This window comes from Gorilla gorilla, chromosome 19 (assembly GCF_029281585.2).
Source record: "Gorilla gorilla gorilla isolate KB3781 chromosome 19, NHGRI_mGorGor1-v2.1_pri, whole genome shotgun sequence".
Taxonomy (NCBI): Eukaryota; Metazoa; Chordata; class Mammalia; order Primates; family Hominidae; genus Gorilla; species Gorilla gorilla.
The window spans coordinates 25,318,380-25,331,888 of NC_073243.2; the positions used below are offsets into that span (position 1 = coordinate 25,318,380).

Consider the following 13,509-nt stretch of genomic DNA (forward strand, 5'->3'; position numbering starts at 1 on the left):
TGCTTTCAGCATCACTAGTGGCACACTCTATGGGTTCCATGGTGTTATTCGAGGCTTATGGCATTGCACTAAACATGATGAAAAATACATAGAACAGTGAGGGCTTACATTTTACTGTGATACCCAATTTACTGGAGTGATGAACTGTTCATCCAGGGCTGATTAGCATCACATCACAAGCCGATGCCCTCAACACCTGAGCTCACTGCAATAACAACTAGGGGTGGCCATGAAGTTACTACAGTATATACTATGGCTAGTTTTATGCAGTTATGATTAATACTACATCTTTGTCTTTGTTTACATTTTGCTTAAATGTGAATGGTGCCATACACAGTCTGAGTGTGTGGGTAAAATTTTAAAAATTTTAACTTTCTGTAGATTTGTATGTATTTTATGGTAGTAAATGATAAACTAATATCGAATATATTTTATGTATTCATGGCATGTCTAACATTTTCTAAATTTTTTTGGTATTTCTAGACTAGGTAGTCTGTCTTCAATTTTTTTCAAATTGTCACAAATCTCCAAAAATATTTTCCAATATATTAATTGAAAAGAATCCACATATAAGTAGATCTGTGCAGTTCAAATCCATTGTCTGAGGGTCAACTGTAGTTAAGAGTGTCCGGCCGGGCGCGGTGGCTCACGCCTGTAATCCCAGCACTTTGGGAGGCCGAGGCGGGCGGATCATGAGGTCAGGAGATGGAGACCATCCTGGCTAACATGGTGAAACCCCATCTCTACTAAAAATACAAAAAATTAGCTGGGCGTGGTGGTGGGCACCTGTAATCCCAGCTACTAGGGAGGCTGAGGCAGGAGAATCACTTCATCTTGGCAGTGAGCAGAGATCGTGCCACTGCACTCCAGCCCGGGCGACAGAGTGAGACTCCATCTCAAAAAAAAAAAAAAAAAAAAGTGTCCAAGTGAGATGCCAAAGAAAATGCTCGCTGAATACAGAGAGGGTGTGTCTCATTTATCTTGGAAAGAGAAATATGGAAGAGTGATGGGTGTAGACTTGGATCACAGGCACACAAGGACCTATGAGCACAGGATGCAAAGGGAAGCAAGATCTTTAGATAAGATGCCATTAAAGAAGAGAACAAGAAAGAGGACAGGCCATAGACCGTGGCTGGCTCCAGACCAAGGGCTGTGCTGGGCAGAGGGCTCCCGTGAGGTGACTGCAGCCAGTTTCTTGTACATATCATGGTAGAGTCCTAGGACCCTTATAAAATTTCTATGTGTCCCACCCCATAAAAGATTCCTAGTATTGGCCGGGTGCGGTGGCTCACGCCTGTAATCCCAACATTTTGGGAGGCCGAGGCAGGTGGATCACCTGAAGTCAGGAGTTCAAGGCCAGCCTGGCCAACATGGTGAAACCCCGTCTCTACTAAAAATATAAAAATTAGCTGAGTGTGGTGGTGGTCGCCTGTAATCCCAGCTACTCAGCAGGCTGAGACAGGAGAATCGCTTGAACCCAGGAGACGGAGATTGCAGTGAGCTGAGATCACGCCATTGCACTCCAGCCTAGGCGACAGAGTGAGACTCTATCTCAAAAAAAAATTCCCAAGTATCAAGTGGACATATCAGAAACGGCACCCAGTTGAAAAGGCCTCCAAACAGCCCTGATTTAAGAGATCCCACAGCTTGGTTTCCCCTTCCTGCAGTCATTCATATCCCACTATGACACTTCGTTCCATCCATCACTGTGTACCAGCCGCACTATTATTTACTCAATATTTTTTTCGAACTGACTTATATCCCACTGAAATGTAGTCTGGCCCTAAGCAATAATATCTATGAAATCACAGATTTGATTTGGTTTCTTTCTACTACACACTAAAATAAATATAACTTTAAAACTGTCATCTCCACATGATCTAAAATTATCTCACGGATCCTTAGTTGGAAACTCGGCACACTTTGAGAAACACTGTCTCTGGCTACACATCAAGTCACCATGCAGCATCTACAAAGTGGTTCTGGAGATTCTTTTTTTTAATCCAGAAAACTGAACTTGAATTCTCTACTGACTACGTCCCCACAACGACAGGAACATGGTACCCGGCGTGTGACTGAATCTCTGGGAGATTAAGGGCATGGCAAAAGGAGATGCAGGGGACTTCCCTGTAAGAAGCATCTGACAGCTGCCCCAGGACACTGCCTATCAAACAAGCAATAAGAGGAAAAGAACAGGAAATAACTCATCCAATCTTAAAAACAAAATCCAAAAATGACAAACAGAATCGGAGGGGAAAAAAAAAAAAAAACTCGAGAACCATGAGGCCAATGAAGGAAATGCAGAAAATCTTGCAAACCGCTGGGCGCAGTGGCTCACGCCTGTCATCCCAGCACACTGGGAGGCCGAGGCGGGCAGATCATGAGGTCAGGAGTTCCAGACCAGCCTGGCCAATATAGTGAAACCTCGTCTCTACTAAAAACACAAAAATTAGCCAGGCTTGGTGGCGGGCACCTGTAGTCCCAGCTACTCAGGAGTCTGAGGCAGGAGAATTGCTTGAACCTGGGAGTTGGAGTTTGCAGTGAGCCGAGATCACGCCACTGCACTCCAGCCTGGGTGACACAGCAACTCTGTCTCAAAAAAAAAAAAAAAAAAAGAAAAGAACAGAAAGAAAGAAGAGAAAGAAAGAAAGAAAGAAAGAAAGAAAGAGAAAAGAAAAGAAAATCTTGCAAACCAAGATGAGTTGTAAAAGGGGAAATAAGACTTCACACCTTCACCACTCTCTGCCCATAATCTGAGCTGCACTTCATGCCTCTGCCACTCCATGTCTCTAATTTGAGATGCAGGATTTGCACTGACCTGAACACTGAGCAGCCAGCCCTCTCCTCGCAGCACAGATGCTGTCTGAGAGGACTGCCCATCATCCATTTAGGTACAGCAAGTCCCGGAAAACAAGAGAGCAGGAAGTGCAGGGTAGAACAAGGGGCGTGGGAGGGGTGCTCACTGTTCGGAGAGGTACAGATGCTACAGGCCAAGCCCAGCCAATGCTCTGGCTGCAGGGCATTGAGAAGAGACCCCAGGAACTGTGAGTTTTCATGTTCTCCATCAATTCGGAGTATCAGAGGACCAGATAGTAACGTGACAGTTCACCAGGCAAAGGCCAATTCGAAAACAGAAACTGGACTGAGAGATGGGTGCACCATCGAACCTACAGGCAGGTAGCTGTGAGGGGAAGTCAACCTTCCCCCAAGCTGACAGTGTGCCAAGGCTAGTGACAGTCGATACTTTCCGTTGGTACATGCCACGTTTACATAGATCCTGCCGTGTACAAGAATGCATAAAGAGGGGAAATATGCAAAAGCAGGGTGAGGAAGCACCATCCTGAAATCACAAAGGAAGAGCATGTCTCAGAAAATCATTCAGAAGAAAAACTGTCAGGAAACTGTCAGAATGTAAGAAGCTGTGATTTCTTTGAAAGAGGAACAGCAAATCATAACAGGAAAAAAAAAGCAGTTCAAATAAAAAAGGATGACCAAGAAGATAGTGGACGAGGTGAGGATTATATAAAAATTGCTCATTTAAATCCATATTTAGTTGTAGTTGTGGGTAACTGCAAATATAAACATTTAAATCAGTGACTTGCGGGGCTAACAGGAAAAGTGTCCCCAAATTGCAAAGGACAAAAAGCAAGGAAATCAAGCGTCTATGTAACATATATGATTAAGAAATATTCCATTATTAAAGACCAGAATAGGTTAAAATTAATAACCGATTGCAATTAAAATTATCAAGTATTAATAAAAGTAATAATCAATTGCAAAAATAATCAAAAATTACACATATAGGCCAGGCACGGTGGCTCATGCCTGTAATCCCAGCACTTTGGGAGGGTGAAGCGGGCAGATCACTTGAGGTCAGGAGTTCAAGGCTAGCCTGGTGAACATGGTGAAACCCTGTCTCTACTAAAAATACAAAAATTAGCCAGGCATGGTGGTGCGCACCTGTAATCCCAGCTACTTGGGAGGCTGAGGCAGGAGAACTGCTTGAACCAAGCAGGCGGAGGTTGCAGAGAGCGGTGATCGCGCCATCGCAACCTCGCACCATTGCAGTTGCGCCTGGGCGACAAAGCTAAACTCCATCTCAAAACAACAACAACAAAAATCATTCATATAAACAGGCAAAAAGAGAAAGGGTTACCCAGGAAATCAGATTTTCCTCAGACTTCTCCTCTACCCTACCAATGGCTAGAGAGCTCTTTCTACTAGAATAAAAGTTCCATACAGCAGGGATTTTGTTTTGCTCACTGCTCTATCACGGTGCATACAGGGCCTGGCATCACCCCTTGGAAAGTGCTAGAAGACAAACCCCACTGAGTTTAAAGCTTCACGGGGTACAGTCATTGTTACGTCCATTGCCGTGGGTATTCAATAAATATTTGCTGAAGCTAAACTGCAAATGTGAATTTTTACCCAAAACTTTGTAATTCAAGACATACAAATCCATCAAGTTGTATGAGTATTTCAAATGAAAGAAATAGGAAGGTTCTGTTAGAGGCATGCAAGTGAAGCCACCACCTCCTTACCCTCCAGGCACTGAGAGAGAAAATTAGGAAGACAACACAGCCATGGGGAAGTAATAATACAAATACAATGCATATGTAAGTCATTTCTTGCTCAGTACAGACAAACTCCCAATCCAAAAATCCAGTGAACTGTGTGCTGCCTGGTGGATTTTCCAGCTCATTGCGGGGGGAAGATTAGTGCCTTAGTATTTCATTCACTTCCTTTTCTGCTCCTGTCCATCCCAGAACCAGGATATGAGTTTCTCCTACAAGGCCAGTGCAGATGAAGCATTGGGCCATGTGTGAGGAGCACGCATAACTGATGTTCCCTTTCTGTCCAGGCGCATACCAACAATGAGGACTATTCAAGCTTTAGGGACACTCTGCTGGGAGGATCCACAAACAAGAAGTCTTTGTTTTTCGTGTCCACCAAAGCAACACTGTGCTATGTAAGGCACCACAGTGGCCATTTTCTTCGCCGTGGAACTTCAGTCTTTATTTTCTGCATGTTAAAAACTCATATTGAATGGACCAAGTCTTGTTTTCTTCCTTAATTCGGGTAAGACCAATAAACCACCCCATGGCAATGCTTTCTGTCATCAAAACCCTCTTTATATCATCCTCCCTCTAAAAGCTGTCCCTGCTTTAGAAATCAAAGTATGCAGTATGATCTCAATATGGAAAATAGCACTCCCTCACCCAAATGAAGTACTAAAGAAAGACACAGACACATTAACAAAGCTTATCTTTGTATTGGGGGATTCTCCGGTTGTTTCAATTCTATTTCTTTCACCAATTTTAAAATTTTACTTTATTTAAAAATACTTAAAAATAATTTTTTGATTTTTAAAACGTGTTTTGAAATTACTTCTTTTTTTTTTTTTTTTTTTGAGACAGAGTCTCGCTCTGTCGCCCAGGCTGGAGTGCAGTGGCGCAATCTTGGCTCACTGCAAGCTCCGCCTCCTGGGTTCACGCCATTCTCCAGCCTCAGCCTCCCGAGTAGCTGGGACTACAGGCGCCCGCCACCACGCCCGGCTAATTTTTTTGTATTCTTAGTAGAGACAGGGTTTCCCCGTGTTAGCCAGGCTGGTCTGGAACTCCCGACCTTGTGATCCACCCACCTTGGCCTCCCAAAGTGTTGGGATTACAGGCATGAGCCACCGCGCCCGGCCTGAAATTAGTTTTACAATCAGCAAATCATCATATATAATCCTAAATATACTATATGATCCCAATTGTGGAGAAAAATATACACAGCATAAAAAAGAATGCCCCTAATTATTTTCTTATTTCTGTTTTTCTATATTTTCCACGTTTTCTATAATGAGCATATTAATTTTAATGCCTTTTAAAAATTCTAAGCTTATTTTCTATTATCAGCTAGTACATGAATATCACCTTACTAAAAATATTTAAACAAGTCCAATAAAACCCTCCTTGACATATCCCATCACATTTGACATCCCCTAAAATGACTACTATTTATCAGGGTTTATTGTATTATCTTTCAAATGGCAAGACAGTTGGTGGGGTGGGGGGGCTTTATCTTTAAGAAAACAAAGACAAAATCACTTTCTCAACCAATGCAACGCTAACACAAAAATTAGAGACAGAAGGCACCTTAGTAATCATCTGATCACATCTCACCATTTTACAGATGGGCAAACTGAGGCCTAGAGACAGAGCTTGGACACCGAGTCTCCCCAGTACCCACACAGAGCCCTCTCCTTGCCCTCTGCCCACCCTAAACCTGGGTGCAGATGTCACCCCCATGACTAGAGGGCTAGCACATGGTCAGATGGCACAGCAGAACCAAGGCCCCATTCAGGACCACTCTCCAAGATGACCTCCACACTGCTGGGAAAGGTGACCCTCTCCATCAGGCCCAGCTCTCTTCTGCTCAAGCACAAGCTACTTCCCGTCTGTTAGCAGCCAGGCAAACCCCATGAAAGGAAGGGCCCAGGGAGGAAACATCTGTGTATACAAGAGGGGTGAAGTCATAAGCCCTCTTGACTTTCCCTTTTGGCAAATCCTCTTCTGCCTAATTTTTTTTGCCCTACATCATTGAGATGCAAAGCTCCATTCAAACAAGGGGGCCTGGAAGACTCCAGCAGCTTCTAGAAACCAAAACTTCCATTCTGCTACAGAGATTCTCAAAAGAAGGTATGTCTTGTTGCACTGGGGTGTGGGCGGGGCTAAGAACAGAAGATAGATGCCCCACAAACCACTCAGTTGACCACAGACATCCATGTGCTTACCCCTAAACCCAGCTTCTGCCCTTCAGCCAAGCAGAGAGGAAGCTCAAATGCAGGTTCCACAGCTTCTCAGCCATACCCTGGCCAAGGCACTTCACCTCTACAAACCTCATCTTTTTTCTTTCCCACCTAGGAAAACGCAGATGCCACCACCTACTTCATAGAATTTTTGCAGGGATTAAATAAGACAGTAGAAACAATGGTAGGTACATATTAGCTTCGTCCCATACTTTTCCATCCCCTTGAGAAAAGCCATCAACTGAGGTCACCAACGCTGAGTCACTCATGTTGCCCGGACTTTCCCAACAGCACGGCTAAACTCTCCAGAATGATACCTTCTAACCATTCTGACATAAACTGAGCTGACTGAAGGAAAGAGCACGTGAATGACGAGACTAGAATTCAAAGAACCATCAGAATAGGTTCTCATCAATGGCTTTGCGGGCCTAGAGCCCTCCAAGTAAATACATTTGGAAAAGACGTGGTTTCTTGGCTCGCATGGACTGTCCCCTAAAGTAACTAAAGCCATTAGACAAAGAGAAAGCTGAAGGAGACCTGCCAGTAAAACTCACAGGGCGGAGAACACACACAAGTCCACGAGGGCTACAACCATACAAAGCTGCTGGGGTAAATGAAAACAAGACCCAGAAACAAACATGGTCCTTGACCAAGAACTGCAAACAAACCAGTGCAAGACCCTGGCAAACTTCTGAAAATGGCCTCATATGCCTTCATTTGAACATGGGCAAGGACACTCCAAGAAAATTTCGTACCCCAGATCGATCGCTCAAGCTCCCAAAAATGAGACAGGCTGGATAACAGGCAGGAAAAACGGGTTAAGTTTCCCCTTTTCCCCAGCATTGGATATCCCCCAAATCACATTCACTGCCTTTATCTCACCATTAGATCTTATCTTTTGGTTGTTTTTAGTAGCTAAAGGACTACTGTGGACCAGTAACTTGATATACAGTAGTTTATTTGACCCTTATAAAAACCCTGGGAGGGAAGTATTTATTTTCATTTTATAATCGGGTTAGCTTGAACCCAGTGGTCTGTCTCCAAGACTGGTGCTAATTCCATCTCATCCCACACTGTCCCCCGATTCCTCCATCTACAATCATAGAAAGCTGATGGGCTGAATGAAAACGAGCCCCAGAAACAAACCTGGTCCCTGACCGAGAACTGCAAAAGGCAGTTCCCAAAACACTTTCCCATCATACCTGAGACTCCTCTGCGGCATCTAGGAATCCAATATCCAAAGGCAAATACTCCAGGGTTGAAGTTACAGTCGAAGCCATGACCTGCCAAGGCCTTGATCATCAACTGTCAAATTGATAATCAGGTAGAAGGTAACAGGAGATTGCCAGTGAGAAGCCTCATTAACTAGTGGGAGGGGTCCCAGCGGGGAGAAACAGGTCTAAGAGGGTGGGTAGGAAACTACCAAGAGAAGCATCTCCACAGCAAAGAGCCGTGACCAGCACCCTCGAGTGAAATGACACCCTAGAAGGATGCCAACTGAGTACCACACGCTGCGTAGCTGTGAGCAGTTTTGTTTTTCAGCTGGCAGAGCTGGGAGTCCCAGAAGGCACCCCCTGCCCACCCATGCAAAGCAAGTAAGCGGCACAGGCTGCCAGAGGCTCCGTCCTCACCCTCACGCACTCACGCTCAGTCACCAGAAAGCCCCTCTCGTGTAGGCTGAATTCTGGGAGCTTGAGTTCAACTCTCCAGCCCAGAAGGGGAACCACCTTGCTCTGTCTAGTGGGCCAGGCTCCTCACTTTGGGGCTTTCTCCTGAGCAGTTTAGCCCCTGCCCATGCCCAGCTTCTCCTCCTCCGTGCACAGCCACACCTCACCCCCACAGCGGCTCTCCTTTGGATGGCCTGAGATAAGCGGCCTTCATCCCTTACTCATGGGAGCTCCTTGAGAACAACAATAGTGTCATACTCAAATCCATCCCCAGGCACAGAAAATGTACACAATAAACACACATTGGCTAGATGGAGTTCTTCCTGGTCTCTGAGTAGGGTTTTCAGCTCACCTAGCAAGTGGGTTTCTTACTTTCCTGTGGTCACCCAGGCAGCAAGGTGGGGGAAGAGAGGGAAACGAGAAGGCAGAGATAAAAGCACTGCCCACACATTTATCTATTTTACCCTAGGAGGTGTCTAGGCTACTTAAATGCTCTCAGGGGTCCCCAAACCACAAATGAATAAAATGGACCAAGGGGAAAAGATCATCAACGGCTTCGCGGGCCTGGGGCCCTCCAGGTAAATACATTTGGAAAAGACGTGGTTTCTTGGCTCACGTGCCCTGCCCACTAAAGTAACTAAAGCCATTAGACAGAGAGAAAGCTGAAGGAGGCCAAGTGATCTTCTATGAAAACAGCAGTCTGAGTTACCAATGCTAGATCTGAAATGTACATGTGTGGCTGGCTCTTTGCCTATATGATTTCAAAGAACTGGCATATTTTCACCCAAGGACCCCCAGCGCCTGAATGACTGGTCACCCTGGAGAAGCCCTTGTTTGTAGGGTCACACACCACCGGCCCCATGGGAAGGGAGCCCAGGAACCATCTCTCCAGAACAGTTGAAGGCACCAGGCCTCTTCATCGATGTGGCATCTGTGGAGCCCACAGATGCAGGTGCTGAATCGTCTAGAGAAAACGGGAGTGAGATTTGCTGAGATCTCAAAATCTGGAAGAACTCCTCCAGCCCTCTCTGCAGGTACCGACTCTGCCTGGAGGGGCACGGCAGTGAGATCCTTAACTCCTCTTTGGCTAGGGAGCCTCACCTCTCTCCCCCATGGGTCTCAAAAGGAGAGGAGAAAGTGACAATAAGAGGTGCTGGCGTCCTATCCATCCCCTGAGCATCAGAGCAGTGATTCTCAAGCTTCAGCATGCATCAGAAGGGCTGTTAGGACACAGTCTGCCCGGCCCACCCTCCAAGCTTCTGGATCCGTAGGTTTGGGTACCATCCAACTATCTGAATTTCTCACAAGCCCCCAACTGATGCAGCTGCTGCACACGTAGGCACTCCACTTTGAGAATCACTGGTTTCAAGAGAAAAACAAAGACGGTCTGTTCTACATCGACCTCTGGACCTAGAAGATTAATCTTTAGGAAACATAAATTCACTTTCAGAAAGAAAGAGACTCTTAACTTTTTTTTTGAAAAGCATGGCCCTCTTACTTTCCTTCTTTTCATAGACATGGGTGCGGGGAATATTTCCTGCTTTCCCTAACCATAAGAAAAGGAATCCAAATGAAATGAATAATGGCAACTGTTCCACTATTGGCCTTAGTGCTGGTAACAGCAGAGATGGGTGGGGACTGCGCAAACTGGAAACCCACTACTTATTGTTGCCAAGCAGGGCGGCAGGCTTGGTGTTGCTAGAGTATCTCGTTTGTGCAAGAGAAGCTGGAAATCTGGATTTTTAATGTAAAACCTGCAGATTTTAAGATGTTGGCAACCAACTGAAACATTTTTAAGTGAAACCATGGGCAACCAAAAACAAAACAACCACTAAAAACCCCCCATGATTCTGTATTTGATTTTGCACACCGGCTACCAGTGTGCAACCCCTGATTGTAACTGTCGGGGGCCTTTATAAGCAGTCATTTGAAGAGGGGGTTCCCTGGTTCTAACGAATTGAATACCACCCACCTTAGACTAAAGTACCAATCAGCACGTCTGCTCCATACCACACATCCTTTTAGCCAGGACCTCTTACACTGGTGGGTGCAGCTGGATGCCAGCTTCCACGGGATCTGTGAACCCCTTCCAAGGGCTGCAAATGTGTGGCCTGCTCCCACCCACCTGAGAACTGGGCTCCCTGAGCCTGGGCCTAACCTTCTTTGGAAAGGAAGCAGAAGACAAGATTCCTGAGGCAGAAGGGACCCTGGAAAGCCTGTCCTACTCAGTCTCTGGAAAGAGGAGCAGCTCATCAGCTGAGAAGGTTTGGAAGTGGAGGAGGTGCGTAAGAAAGCTGAAACAGGTTAAGGAATGAGGCAAACACCACCAGGAGAAAGCAGTCAGGGGCGACACCACACATCAAGCAGGCTGATAGAAGAGCAGGAATTTGGGAACGGAGGAGGAAGCCAGCCAGGCACAGTGGCCTGGGGTAGGATAGGTGCACATCCTCAGGTCTGAATGTGAAATGACACAGCCATCATGGTGAGCAGAGAGATGCCCATGGGTAGCAAGCCCAAGCGCTGGAAGCTAGCATCTGGGAACATGGGGCATGGTGGGAAGGAAGGTTTGATCCATGCTTCGTGGGAGATGTAAGGTACTCAAACCTGCAGAGGTAGGGAGAGTAGGAACATGTGCTCTGGGGCCGCTGGGAAGAATGTACGGTGATGTGGCCATAGGCATCCTCACTCTGCCCACAGGAGCTGTCCCCTGGCGGACCTCAGGCCCTGGCCACCTCCCTGTTCCCAGACTTCCTGCTTTCCAGTTGGCTTGTTCATCCCTGTCTGTACCGCACTGCACATCAGCTTCCCAAAATGACGTTGCATCCTGATCCCCACCCCACTGAAAACCCGTCCCCTCCCTTTCCAGGTTGGCCAGGTTTTCCCCCACAAGGAAATCAGCAGCCACCTCCCAGAGACAGTCCAGGCCCATTCAGCCACCGCTGGAGGCCAGCAGTTTTCAAACTTTATTTTCAAAGTCTGGTTCACAATAAAAAACACATTTTACTTCACAACTCAATATACAAAAACAAAGCAAAAGTTTCATGGAACAATGCTTGCCCTTGCCACACATAACGCGCTCTGATATTTTTCCGCTCTGGTTTTTGTGCAGGTTGACACTGATTGCTTGCACTGTGTGACTGATGATGTATGGTTTGGAAAACAATCCTTTACCTGGTCCCAATCTCCATTTTTAGAATCTCTTTTTTTAACTCCATCTCAATCAACAGCCCCTATAAAGGTTCCTTCATGATACTTTCTTTGACCCGCCAGGTAGAAGTGAATTATCCCCAATTCTGAATCTCCCAGCCCCTGCAGACTGTATATCATTCACGGGCACTTAGATGATAGTCATATAATTTTTCTCTTTTCTAGAACAGTGTCCAATGTCCGGGTGCAGTGGTTGATATCTATAATCCCAGCACTTGGAGATCGCTTGAGTTAAGGAGTTTGAGACCAGTCTGGGCAACATAGTGAGACCCCCATCTCTACAAAAAATGTAAACATTAGCCAGGCATGGTGGTGCGTGCCTGTAGTCCCAGCTACTTGAGAGGCTGAGGTGGGAAGACTGCTTGAGCCCAGGAGTTCAAAACCAGCCTGGGCAACATAGTGACAGCCTGTCTCTACAAAAACTTTTAAAATTAGCCAGGCATGATGGTGCACACCTGTAGTCCCAGCTACTCAGGAGGCCGAGGTGGGAGGATCGCTTGAGCCCAGAAATTCAAGGCTGCAATGAACTATGAGCATGCCACTGCACTTCAGGCTGGGGAACAGTGTGAGACTCTGACTCTGGAAAAAATAAAAAATAAAAAATAAAAATAAATTAAAAAAAAGAACAAGGTCTCAGTCTTCGGCTCCAACACTTAAAATATCTGTCAAATGGGCCGGGCGCGGTGGCTCACGCCTGTAATCCCAGTATTTTGGGAGGCCGAGGCAGGTGGATCACGAGGTCAGGAGATCGAGACCATCCTGGCTAACACGGTGAAACCCCGTCTCTACTAAAAATACAAAAATTAGCTCCCTCTCCCGTCTCCCTCCCCACGATCTCCCTCCCCACGATCTCCCTCTCCCTCTCTTTGCACGGTCTCCCTGTGATGCCGAGCCGAAGCTGGACTGTACTGCTGCCATCTCGGCTCACCGCAACCTCCCTGCCTGATTCTCCTGCCTCAGCCTGCCAAGTGCCTGGGATTGCAGGCGCGCAGCGCCACGCCTGACTGGTTTTCGTATTTTTTTTTTTTTGGTGGAGACAGGGTTTCGCTGTGTTGGCCGGGCTGGTCTCCAGCTCCTAACCACGAGTGATCTGCCAGCCTCGGCCTCCCGAGGTGCCGGGATTGCAGACGGAGTCTCGCTCACTCAGTGCTCAATGTTGCCCAGGCTGGAGTGCAGTGGCGTGATCTCGGCTCGCTACAACCTCCACCTCCCAGCTGCCTGCCTTGGCCTCCCAAAGTGCCGAGATTGCAGCCTCTGCCCTGCCGCCACCCCGTCTGGGAAGTGAGGAGTGTCTCTGCCTGGCCGCCCATCGTCTGGGATGTGAGGAGCCCCTCTGCCCGGCTGCCCAGTCTGGGAAGTGAGGAGTGCCTCTTCCCGGCCGCCATCCCGTCTAGGAAGTGAGGAGCGTCTCTGCCCGGCCCCCCATCGTCTGAGATGTGGGGAGCGCCTCTGCCCCGCCGCCCCGTCTGGGAAGTGAGGAGCCCCTCTGCCCGGCCACCGCCCCGTCTGGGAGGTGTACCCAGCAGCTCATTGAGAACGGGCCATGATGACGATGGCGGTTTTGTCAAATAGAAAAGGGGGAAATGTGGGGAAAAGATAGAGAAATCAGATTGTTGCTGTGTCTGTGTAGAAAGAAGTAGACATAGGAGACTCCATTTTGTTCCGTACTAAGAAAAATTCTTCTGCCTTGGGATGCTGTTAATCTGTGACCTTACCCCCAACCCCGTGCTCTCTGAAACATGTGCTGTGTCCACTCAGGGTTAAATGGATTAAGGGCGGTGCAAGATGTGCTTTGTTAAACAGATGCTTGAAGGCAGAGTCATCACCACTCCCTAATCTCAA

General features: G+C 47.0%; 1 protein-coding gene across 4 annotated transcripts in view; it reads right to left on the minus strand.

Moving 5' to 3' along the window:
• Nucleotides 1–13,509, minus strand: part of GAS7 (growth arrest specific 7) — a 289,087-nt gene that overhangs the window by 133,166 nt on the left and 142,412 nt on the right. Inside the window, exon 1 of one of the 4 annotated variants that reach the window (XM_055367910.2) lies at nucleotides 7,996–8,255. The exons of 2 other annotated variants lie outside the window; for them this stretch is intronic. In XM_055367910.2, coding sequence (XP_055223885.1) covers nucleotides 7,996–8,073 — 78 coding nt within the window. In that variant the 5' untranslated portion in view covers nucleotides 8,074–8,255. Of the gene's footprint in view, nucleotides 1–7,995; nucleotides 8,256–13,509 lie in introns of those variants that run through there. One more of the 4 variants, XM_055367913.2, reaches the window with a different exon arrangement.